Below are 13,117 nucleotides of genomic sequence, written 5' to 3'. Positions count from 1 at the left end.
ATACTACTACACCATGTCATATATACACACAGCCCAGTACATACACTACTACACCATATCATATATACATACACAGCCCAGTACATACACTACTACACCATGTCATATATATACACACAGCCCAGTACAGACACTACTACACCATGTCATATATATACACACAGCCCAGTACAGACACTACTACACCATGTCATATATACACACACAGCCCAGTACATACACTACTACACCATGTCATATATACACACACAGCCCAGTACATACACTACTACACCATGTCATATATATATATACACAGCCCAGTACATACACTACTACACCATGTCATATATACACACACAGCCCAGTACATACATTACTACACCATGTCATATATATATATACACAGCCCAGTACATACACTACTACACCATGTCATATATACACACACAGCCCAGTACATACACTACTACACCATGTCATATATACACACACAGCCCAGTACATACACTACTACACCATGTCATATATACACACACAGCCCAGTACATCCACTACTACACCATGTCATATACACACACAGCCCAGTACAGACACTACTACACCATGTCATATATACACACACAGCCCAGTACATACACTACTACACCATGTCATATACACACACACAGCCCAGTACATACACTACTACACCATGTCATATATACACACACAGCCCAGTACATACACTACTACACCATGTCATATATACACACACAGCCCAGTACATACATTACTACACCATGTCATATATACACACACAGCCCAGTACATACACTACTACACCATGTCATATATACACACAGCCCAGTACATACACTACTACACCATGTCATATATATACACACACAGCCCAGTACATACACTACTACACAATGTCATATATACACACACAGCCCAGTACATACACTACTACACCATGTCATATATACACACACAGCCCAGTACATACACTACTACACCATGTCATATATACACACACAGCCCAGTACATACACTACTACACCATGTCATATATACACACACACAGCCCAGTACATACACTACTACACCATGTCATATATACACACACACACAGCCCAGTACATACACTACTACACCATGTCCTATATACACACACAGCCCAGTACATACACTACTACACCATGTCATATATACACACACACAGCCCAGTACATACACTACTACACCATGTCATATATACACACACACATCCCCAGTACATACACTACTACACCATGTCATATATACACACACACACAGCCCAGTACATACACTACTACACCATGTCCTATATACACACACAGCCCAGTACATACACTACTACACCATGTCATATATACACACACAGCCCAGTACATACACTACTACACCATGTCATATATATACACACAGCCCAGTACATACACTACTACACCATGTCATATATACACACACAGCCCAGTACAGACACTACTACACCATGTCATATATACACACACAGCCCAGTACATACACTACTACACCATGTCATATATACACACACACATCCCCAGTACATACACTACTACACCATGTCATATATACACACACACACAGCCCAGTACAGACACCATTACATATATACACACACACATCCCCAGTACAGACACCATTACATATATACACACACACATCCCCAGTACAGACACCATTACATATATACACACACACATCCCCAGTACAGACACCATTAGACCATTATAGGAATACACTGTACATCACTCTCCCAAGCTCACAAGCAGCTGAGTGTTGTCACCATTACCTGAGTACATGGACTCCCCGCATCCTCCTGTACAAGTCTGGCTGTGCTCCCCTCCTCCTCACTGCTATCACTACCAGAGTCCTCCAGGCCGGAGTACTCACTCTCCTCACTGTCACTCACATCACTGTCATCCCCACCACCTCCAAGTGTAAGCAGCTCCTGCAGGAGAGGGGAAAGGATACAGATTATTGTAGTCACCCCTATCACTCCCGGTGTGGAGGTAACCCCCCCTTCCTAGTTATTCTGGTCACTCCGGTGTGGAGGTAACCCCCCCCCATAGTTATTCTGGTCACTCCCGGTGTGCAGGTAACCCCCCCCCCTAGTTATTCTGGTCACTCCCGGTGTGTAGGTAACCCCCCCCCATAGTTATTCTGGTCACTCCTGGTGTGCAGGTAACCCCCCCCCCTAGTTATTCTGGTCACTCCCGGTGTGCAGGTAACCCCCCCATGTTATTCTGGTCACTCCCGATGTGCAGGTAACCCCTCCCCCCCCCCGACTTATTCTGGTCACTCCCGGTGTGCAGGTAACCTCCCCCCCCCCCCATAGTTATTCTGGTCACTTCCAGTGTGCAGGTAATCTCCCCCCCCCCCCCCCCTAGTTACTCTGGTCACTCCCGGTGTGCAGGTAATCTACCCCCCCCCCCTAGTTACTCTGGTCACACCCGGTGTGCAGGTAACCCCCCCCTAGTTACTCTGGACACTCCCAGTGTGCAGGTAACACCCCCCCCCATAGTTATTCTGGACACTCCCGGTGTGCAGGTAACCCCCCCATAGTTATTCTGGTCACTCCCGGTGTGCAGGTAACCCCCCCTAGTTATTCTGGTCACTCCTGGTGTGCAGGTAACCCCCCCTTCCCCCATAGTTATTCTGGTCACTCCCGGTGTGCAGGTAACTCCCCCCCCCTAGGTATTCTGGTCACTCCCGGTGTGCAGGTAACCCCCCCCCCTTCTTATTCTGGTCACTCCCGGTGTGCAGGTAACCCCCCCCCTTCCATAGATATTCTGGTCACTCCCGGTGTGCAGGTAACCCCCCCCCATAGTTATTCTGGACACTTCCGGTGTGCAGGTAACCCCCCCCCCCTAGATATTCTGGACACTCCCGGTGTGCAGGTAACCCCCCCCCTAGTTATTCTGGGCACTCCTGAAGTGCAGGTAACCCCCCCCCCATAGTTATTCTGGTCACTCCCGGTGTGCAGGTAACCCCCCCTTAGTTATTCTGGACACTCCCGGTGTGCAGGTATCCCCCCCCCCTACTTATTCTGGTCACTCCCGGTGTGCAGGTAACCCCCAGTAACCATGGTCACACATAGGGGGGAGCAGGGAACCCCCAGTAACCATGGTCACACATAGGGGGGAGCAGGGAACCCCCAGTAACCATGGTCACACATAGGGGAGCAGGGAACCCCCAGTAACCATGGTCACACATAGGGGGGAGCAGGGAACCCCCAGTAACAATGGTCACACATAGGGGGGAGCAGGGAACCCCCAGTAACAATGGTCACACATAGGGGGGAGCAGGGAACCCCCAGTAACAATGGTCACACATAGGGGGGAGCAGGGAACCCCCAGTAACCATGGTCACACATAGGGGGGAGCAGGGACCCCCAGTAACCATGGTCACACATGAGGGGAGCAGGGAACCCCCAGTAACCATGGTCACACATAGGGGAGCAGGGACCCCCAGTAACCATGGTCACACATGAGGGGAGCAGGGAACCCCCAGTAACCATGGTCACACATGAGGGGAGCAGGGAACCCCCAGTAACCATGGTCACACATAGGGGGGAGCAGGGAACCCCCAGTAACCATGGTCACACATAGGGGGGAGCAGGGAACCCCCAGTAACCATGGTCACACATAGGGGGGAGCAGGGAACCCCCAGTAACCATGGTCACACATAGGGGGGAGCAGGGAACCCCCAGTAACCATGGTCACACATAGGGGGGAGCAGGGAACCCCCAGTAACCATGGTCACACATAGGGGGGAGCAGGGAACCCCCAGTAACCATGGTCACACACATAGGGGGGAGCAGGGACCCCCCAGTAACCATGGTCACACATGAGGGGAGCAGGGAACCCCCAGTAACAATGGTCACACATAGGGGGGAGCAGGGAACCCCCAGTAACCATGGTCACACATAGGGGGGAGCAGGGACCCCCAGTAACCATGGTCACACATAGGGGGGAGCAGGGAACCCCCAGTAACCATGGTCACACATAGGGGGGAGCAGGGAACCCCCAGTAACCATGGTCACACATAGGGGGGAGCAGGGAACCCCCAGTAACCATGGTCACACATAGGGGGGAGCAGGGAACCCCCAGTAACAATGGTCACACATAGGGGGGAGCAGGGAACCCCCAGTAACCATGGTCACACATGAGGGGAGCAGGGAACCCCCAGTAACCATGGTCACACATGAGGGGAGCAGGGAACCCCCAGTAACAATGGTCACACATAGGGGGGAGCAGGGACCCCCAGTAACCATGGTCACACATAGGGGGGAGCAGGGACCCCCAGTAACCATGGTCACACATAGGGGGGAGCAGGGAACCCCCAGTAACCATGGTCACACACATAGGGGGGAGCAGGGACCCCCCAGTAACCATGGTCACACACATAGGGGGGAGCAGGGAACCCCCAGTAACAATGGTCACACATAGGGGGGAGCAGGGAACCCCCAGTAACCATGGTCACACATAGGGGGGAGCAGGGAACCCCCAGTAACCACGGTCACACATAGGGGGGAGCAGGGAACCCCCAGTAACCATGGTCACACATGAGGGGAGCAGGGAACCCCCAGTAACCATGGTCACACATAGGGGTGAGCAGGTAACCCCCAGTAACCATGGTCACACATAGGGGGGAGCAGGGACCCCCAGTAACCATGGTCACACATAGGGGGGAGCAGGGAACCCCCAGTAACCATGGTCACACATAGGGGGGAGCAGGGACCCCCAGTAACCATGGTCACACATAGGGGGAGCAGGGAACCCCCAGTAACCATGGTCACACATAGGGGGGAGCAGGGACCCCCAGTAACCATGGTCACACATAGGGGGGAGCAGGGAACCCCCAGTAACCATGGTCACACATAGGGGGGAGCAGGGACCCCCAGTAACCATGGTCACACATAGGGGGGAGCAGGGAACCCCCAGTAACCATGGTCACACATAGGGGGGAGCAGGGAACCCCCAGTAACCATGGTCACACATAGGGGGGAGCAGGGAACCCCCAGTAACCATGGTCACACATAGGGGGGAGCAGGGAACCCCCAGTAACCATGGTCACACATAGGGGGGAGCAGGGAACCCCCAGTAACCATGGTCACACATAGGGGGGAGCAGGGACCCCCAGTAACCATGGTCACACATAGGGGGAGCAGGGAACCCCCAGTAACAATGGTCACACATAGGGGGGAGCAGGGACCCCCAGTAACCATGGTCACACATAGGGGGGAGCAGGGACCCCCAGTAACCATGGTCACACATAGGGGGGAGCAGGGAACCCCCAGTAACCATGGTCACACACATAGGGGGGAGCAGGGACCCCCCAGTAACCATGGTCACACATAGGGGGGAGCAGGGAACCCCCAGTAACCATGGTCACACATAGGGGGGAGCAGGGAACCCCCAGTAACCATGGTCACACATAGGGGGGAGCAGGGAACCCCCAGTAACCACGGTCACACATAGGGGGGAGCAGGGACCCCCAGTAACCATGGTCACACATAGGGGGGAGCAGGGAACCCCCAGTAACCATGGTCACACATGAGGGGAGCAGGGAACCCCCAGTAACCATGGTCACACATAGGGGGAGCAGGGAACCCCCAGTAACCATGGTCACACATAGGGGGGAGCAGGGACCCCCAGTAACCATGGTCACACATAGGGGGGAGCAGGGAACCCCCAGTAACCATGGTCACACATGAGGGGAGCAGGGAACCCCCAGTAACCATGGTCACACATAGGGGGAGCAGGGAACCCCCAGTAACCATGGTCACACATAGGGGGGAGCAGGGACCCCCAGTAACCATGGTCACACATAGGGGGGAGCAGGGAACCCCCAGTAACCATGGTCACACACATAGGGGGGAGCAGGGACCCCCCAGTAACCATGGTCACACATAGGGGGGAGCAGGGAACCCCCAGTAACCATGGTCACACATAGGGGGGAGCAGGGAACCCCCAGTAACCATGGTCACACATAGGGGGGAGCAGGGAACCCCCAGTAACCACGGTCACACATAGGGGGGAGCAGGGACCCCCCAGTAACCATGGTCACACATAGGGGGGAGCAGGGAACCCCCAGTAACCATGGTCACACATGAGGGGAGCAGGGAACCCCCAGTAACCATGGTCACACATAGGGGGGAGCAGGGAACCCCCAGTAACCATGGTCACACACATAGGGGGGAGCAGGGACCCCCCAGTAACCATGGTCACACACATAGGGGGGAGCAGGGAACCCCCAGTAACCATGGTCACACATAGGGGGGAGCAGGGACCCCCAGTAACCATGGTCACACATAGGGGGGAGCAGGGAACCCCCAGTAACCATGGTCACACATGAGGGGAGCAGGGAACCCCCAGTAACCATGGTCACACATAGGGGGAGCAGGGAACCCCCAGTAACCATGGTCACACATAGGGGGGAGCAGGGAACCCCCAGTAACCATGGTCACACATAGGGGGGAGCAGGGACCCCCAGCAGGAGAGAGACACTCACCGGCTCCTGGCCCCCAGCACTGCGCCGCTTCATGTTACCAGACGTGGGGGGCGGATGAGTCGGGGCAGCTGTATATGGAACACGTTGTGCAGCGCCGGGCACATGAGCCGGAAGCCCCGTGCAGCTCCTCGCCCCGCCCACCGAGATGTCGGAAGCCATCTGCCGCCATCTTAGTGGTGGCACCGCATGGTGTAGTAAGATGGCGGCCGATCTGGGTGTAGTAAGATGGCGGCACAGCCTTGCAGGCGCATGCGCGGAGCCGTACGTCACAAGATGGCGACAATCAGAAGTGTTCGGGCCTGTCACTGTACGCAGATCCTCCGGGGACCCTGAGGTGGCCGCACCGAGAGCAGCTGCTGGGTACACCCGGCCACCTACCAGTCTATCTCCGCCCGTACTCCGGTGTGTGACCCCCACCATCCCGTCCAGGGTACGACTGCCCCCCCCCTCCACCCCGTCCAGGGTACGACTGCCCCCCCCCCCTCCACCCCGTCCAGGGTACGACTGCCCCCCCCCCCTCCACCCCGTCCAGGGTACGACTGCCCCCCCCCCTCCACCCCGTCCAGGGTACGACTGCCCCCCCCCCCTCCACCCCGTCCAGGGTACGACTGCCCCCCTCCCTCCATCCCGTCCAGGGTACGACTGCCCCCCCCTCCACCCCGTCCAGGGTACGACTGCCCCCCCCCCCTCCACCCCGTCCAGGGTACGACTGCCCCCCCCCCTCCACCCCGTCCAGGGTACGACTGCCCCCCCCCCTCCACCCCGTCCAGGGTACGACTGCCCCCCTCCCTCCACCCCGTCCAGGGTACGACTGCCCCCCCCCCCTCCACCCCGTCCAGGGTACGACTGCCCCCCCCCCCCCCCACCCCGTCCAGGGTATAACAAAGTTGTTACAAGGATGTTAAAAAGAGCTTACACTCTACATATTGTATTTGTTCCCATGGTAATGTCCGGTCTCCTGTCCCAAAAGCGAGTTGTCGCATTTATTTGGCCTCTGGCTGAGACTCTGCCCATCCCCTGACAGCCTGTCCCTGCGTGTATATATAATGTGTGTATATATATTGTGTGTGTGTGTGTATATATAATGTGTGTGTGTGTGTATATATAATGTGTGTGTGTGTATATATAATGTGTGTGTATATATAATGTGTGTATATATATAATGTGTGTGTGTGTATATATATAATGTGTGTGTGTGTATATATAATGTGTGTACTATATAATCTGTGTGTGTGAGTATATATAATGTGTGTGTATATATAATGTGTGTATATATATAATGTGTGTGTGTGTATATATAATGTGTGTATATATATAATGTGTGTGTGTGTATATATAATGTGTGTATATATATAATGTGTGTGTGTGTATATATAATGTGTGTGTGTGTGTATATATAATGTGTGTGTGTGTATATATAATGTGTGTGTATATATAATGTGTGTATATATATAATGTGTGTGTGTGTATATATAATGTGTGTATATATATAATGTGTGTGTGTGTATATATAATGTGTGTGTGTGTGTATATATAATGTGTGTGTGTGTATATATAATGTGTGTGTATATATAATGTGTGTATATATATAATGTGTGTGTGTGTATATATAATGTGTGTATATATATAATGTGTGTGTGTGTATATATAATGTGTGTGTGTGTATATATAATGTGTGTGTGTGTGTATATATAATGTGTGTGGTGTATATATAATGTGTGTGTATATATAATGTGTGTATATATATAATGTGTGTGTGTGTATATATAATGTGTGTATATATATAATGTGTGTGTGTGTATATATAATGTGTGTGTGTGTATATATAATGTGTGTGTGTGTATATATAATGTGTGTGTGTGTATATATAATGTGTGTGTGTGTATATATAATGTGTGTGTGTGTATATATAATGTGTGTGTGTGTATATATAATGTGTGTATAATAATGTGTGTGTGTGTATATATAATGTGTGTGTGTGTATATATAATGTGTGTATATATATAGTGTGTGTGTGTGTATATATAATGTGTGTGTGTGTATATATAATGTGTGTGTGTGTATATATAATGTGTGTGTATATATAATGTGTGTATATATATTGTGTGTGTGTGTGTGTATATATAATGTGTGTGTGTGTATATATAATGTGTGTGTGTGTATATATAATGTGTGTGTGTGTATATATGTGTGTGTGTGTATATATAATGTGTGTATATATATTGTGGTGTGTGTGTATATATAATGTGTGTGTGTGTATATATAATGTGTGTGTGTGTATATATAATGTGTGTGTATATATAATGTGTGTATATATATTGTGTGTGTGTGTGTATATATAATGTGTGTGTGTGTATATATAATGTGTGTGTGTGTATATATAATGTGTGTGTGTGTATATATAATGTGTGTGTGTGTATATATAATGTGTGTATATATATTGTGTGTGTGTGTGTGTGTATATATAATGTGTGTGTGTGTATATATAATGTGTGTGTGTGTATATATAATGTGTGTGTGTGTATATATAATGTGTGTGTGTGTATATATAATGTGTGTGTGTGTATATATAATGTGTGTGTGTGTATATATAATGTGTGTGTGTGTATATATAATGTGTGTGTGTGTATATATAATGTGTGTGTGTGTATATATAATGTGTGTGTGTGTATATATAATGTGTGTGTGTGTATATATAATGTGTGTGTGTGTATATATAATGTGTGTGTGTATATATAATGTGTGTGTGTGTATATATAATGTGTGTGTGTGTGTGTATATATAATGTGTGTGTGTGTATATAATGTGTGTGTGTGTATATAATGTGTGTGTGTGTATATATAATGTGTGTGTGTGTATATATAATGTGTGTGTGTGTATATATAATGTGTGTGTGTGTATATATAATGTGTGTGTGTATATAATGTGTGTGTGTATATATAATGTGTGTGTGTGTATATATAATGTGTGTGTGTGTATATATAATGTGTGTGTGTGTATATATAATGTGTGTGTGTGTATATATAATGTGTGTATATATAAGTGTGTGTGTGTATATATAATGTGTGTGTGTGTATATATAATGTGTGGTATTATATATTGTGTGTGTGTGTGTATATATAATGTGTGTGTGTGTATATATAATGTGTGTGTGTGTATATATAATGTGTGTGTATATATAATGTGTATATATATTGTGTGTGTGTGTGTGTATATATAATGTGTGTGTGTGTATATATAATGTGTGTGTGTGTATATATAATGTGTGTGTGTGTATATATAATGTGTGTGTGTGTATATATAATGTGTGTGTGTGTATATATAATGTGTGTGTGTGTATATATAATGTGTGTGTGTGTATATATAATGTGTGTGTGTGTATATATAATGTGTGTGTGTGTATATATAATGTGTGTGTGTGTGTATATATAATGTGTGTGTGTGTATATATAATGTGTGTGTGTGTATATATAATGTGTGTGTGTATATATAATGTGTGTGTGTGTATATATAATGTGTGTGTGTGTATATATAATGTGTGTGTGTGTATATATAATGTGTGTGTGTGTATATATAATGTGTGTGTGTATATATAATGTGTGTGTGTGTATATATAATGTGTGTGTGTGTGTGTATATATAATGTGTGTGTGTGTATATAATGTGTGTGTGTGTATATAATGTGTGTGTGTGTATATATAATGTGTGTGTGTGTATATATAATGTGTGTGTGTGTATATATAATGTGTGTGTGTGTATATATAATGTGTGTGTGTGTATATATAATGTGTGTGTGTATATAATGTGTGTGTGTATATATAATGTGTGTGTGTGTATATATAATGTGTGTGTGTGTATATATAATGTGTGTGTGTGTATATATAATGTGTGTGTGTGTATATATAATGTGTGTATATATAATGTGTGTGTGTGTATATATAATGTGTGTGTGTGTATATATAATGTGTGTATATATATTGTGTGTGTGTGTGTATATATAATGTGTGTGTGTGTATATATAATGTGTGTGTATATATAATGTGTGTATATATATTGTGTGTGTGTGTGTATATATAATGTGTGTGTGTGTATATATAATGTGTGTGTGTGTATATATAATGTGTGTGTGTGTATATATAATGTGTGTGTGTGTATATATAATGTGTGTGTGTGTATATATAATGTGTGTGTGTGTATATATAATGTGTGTGTGTGTATATATAATGTGTGTATATATATTGTGTGTGTGTGTGTGTATATATAATGTGTGTGTGTGTATATATAATGTGTGTGTGTGTATATATAATGTGTGTGTGTGTATATATAATGTGTGTGTGTGTATATATAATGTGTGTGTGTATATATAATGTGTGTGTGTGTATATATAATGTGTGTGTGTGTATATATAATGTGTGTGTGTGTATATATAATGTGTGTGTGTGTATATATAATGTGTGTGTGTGTATATATAATGTGTGTGTGTGTATATATAATGTGTGTGTGTGTATATATAATGTGTGTGTGTGTATATATAATGTGTGTGTGTGTATATATAATGTGTGTGTGTATATATAATGTGTGTGTGTGTATATATAATGTGTGTGTGTATATATAATGTGTGTGTGTGTGTATATATAATGTGTGTGTGTGTATATAATGTGTGTGTGTGTATATAATGTGTGTGTGTGTATATATAATGTGTGTGTGTGTATATATAATGTGTGTGTGTGTATATATAATGTGTGTGTGTGTATATATAATGTGTGTGTGTGTATATAATGTGTGTGTGTGTATATAATGTGTGTGTGTGTGTATATAATGTGTGTGTGTGTATATATAATGTGTGTGTGTGTATATATAATGTGTGTGTGTGTATATATAATGTGTGTGTGTGTATATATAATGTGTGTGTGTGTATATATAATGTGTGTGTGTGTATATATAATGTGTGTGTGTGTATATATAATGTGTGTGTGTGTATATATAATGTGTGTGTGTGTGTATATATAATGTGTGTGTGTGTATATATAATGTGTGTGTGTGTATATATAATGTGTGTGTGTGTATATATAATGTGTGTGTGTGTATATATAATGTGTGTGTGTGTATATATAATGTGTGTGTGTGTATATATAATGTGTGTGTATATATAATGTGTGTATATATATAATGTGTGTGTGTGTATATATAATGTGTGTGTGTGTATATATAATGTGTGTATATATATATAATGTGTGCAGTGTCCTAATTCCCTGTCCCGTCTCCACAGTGTGGTATCCTGTGTGTATATATTGTGTGTGTGTGTATGTATAATATATATATATAGATTAGATTAAAAGCACAAAGTTTTGCACTATTTCTACAAAAGTCTCCTGAGTGCCGCCAGTTCTTTATTTTTATATATATATTTACCCTAATTCCCTGTCCCGTCTCCGCAGTGTGGTATCCTGTGTGATGGACGCTCACAGTGCCAGCGGGGGGAGCAATGTTCCAGCTTTCCTGGCCAAACTGTGGACACTGGTGGAGGACCCAGAGACGGACCCCCTGATATGCTGGAGTCCGGTAAGCCGCGTACAGCTCAGGACAGTCACTGCTCCTGGTTACATATCCCCATTGTATACAGTGACCGGGCCGTTCCTTCTCCCCACCAGGCAAAGCTGGCGTTACAGACCCGTGCTTGCTGGTGGGGCGAGGGTGATGAGCCTGACAATCAGGGATACAGGACAGAAAATCTGGGGGTCCCCTGTGGCGGAGATGATATAATGTTATTTCTAGTGCTGTTACCTACCCAGGAATATTACCAGCGCCGACAGCAAATCCAGATCCATTCGGTGTCTGTTGTGCAATGACAGCGTTTGTGCTAATGTTCTCCAAGCGCAGAGTTTTGTCTCGTTACTCTCACACTGAGGATCCTGGGTACAGTCACTGACACAGAAAAGGAGCAGTAATTCCTCTGTGACCAGATGCCAGGAGAAGCCCTAGGGCAGGGGTGGCCAAACAGTCAGCGTCCAAGAGCCCAAAAATATCTGTAGATATGTCACTTGCAAAAAGGGGTGTGGCCTTGTGCCAGCTAGGCCACACCCCTGGTATGATTTTTGTAGGAGCATGTAAAAGCGCATGCGCACAATCAGAGTGAAGGTAACTATTAAAGGGAAAGAAAAAGCCAGAACTATATAATAAACATTGAAATAAACATATGCACATAAAATACCCTGAAAAAAGCAACATGCACAAATAATACACGAGAAAGCTACATCCACCACAGATTCACATGATACAATCCAGCCCCTCCGTGTGTCACTCCAGCAGCCCCCTCCGTGTGTCACTCCAGCAGCCCCCTCCGTGTGTCACTCCAGCAGCCCCCTCCGTGTGTCACTCCAGCAGCCCCCTCCGTGTGTCACTCCAGCAGCCCCCTCCGTGTGTCACTCCAGCAGCCCCCTCCGTGTGTCACTCCAGCAGCCCCCTCCGTGTGTCACTCCAGCAGCCCCCTCCGTGTGTCACTCCAGCAGCCCCCTCCGTGTGTCACTCCAGCAGCCCCCTCCGTGTGTCACTCCAGCAGCCCCCTCCGTGTGTCACTCCAGCAGCCCCCTCCG

At 46.5% G+C, this 13,117-nt stretch overlaps 2 protein-coding genes across 5 annotated transcripts in view; one reads left to right on the top strand and one right to left on the bottom strand.

The window, feature by feature from the left end:
• Positions 1-6,675, bottom strand: part of BOP1 (BOP1 ribosomal biogenesis factor) — an 85,756-nt gene extending 79,081 nt beyond the window's left edge. For both annotated transcript variants that reach the window (XR_015869915.1, XM_088448598.1), the window contains exons 1-2: positions 6,526-6,675; positions 1,802-1,960 (exon numbers count right to left, since the gene is read on the bottom strand). Coding sequence is in view for 1 of the 2 variants with exons in the window: in XM_088448598.1 (XP_088304724.1) it covers positions 1,802-1,960; positions 6,526-6,558 (192 nt within the window). In the remaining variant the exon portion in view is untranslated. The remainder of the gene's footprint in view (positions 1-1,801; positions 1,961-6,525) is intronic.
• A 98-nt stretch (positions 6,676-6,773) lies between these two features.
• The window catches only part of HSF1 (heat shock transcription factor 1), an 82,739-nt gene continuing 76,395 nt past the window's right edge, over positions 6,774-13,117 (top strand). The window contains exons 1-2 of one of the 3 annotated variants that reach the window (XM_088448599.1): positions 6,774-6,927; positions 11,963-12,086. In XM_088448599.1, coding sequence (XP_088304725.1) covers positions 11,979-12,086 — 108 coding nt within the window. In that variant the 5' untranslated portion in view covers positions 6,774-6,927; positions 11,963-11,978. Of the gene's footprint in view, positions 6,956-11,962; positions 12,087-13,117 lie in introns of all 3 variants that reach the window. The other 2 variants (XM_088448600.1, XM_088448601.1) reach the window with 2 other exon arrangements.

The sequence above is a fragment of the Taudactylus pleione genome, unplaced genomic scaffold (assembly GCF_031769625.1).
Source record: "Taudactylus pleione unplaced genomic scaffold, aTauple2 ptg000460l, whole genome shotgun sequence".
NCBI classification, from domain to species: Eukaryota; Metazoa; Chordata; class Amphibia; order Anura; family Myobatrachidae; genus Taudactylus; species Taudactylus pleione.
This window is presented reverse-complemented; position numbering and strand designations above follow the sequence as displayed.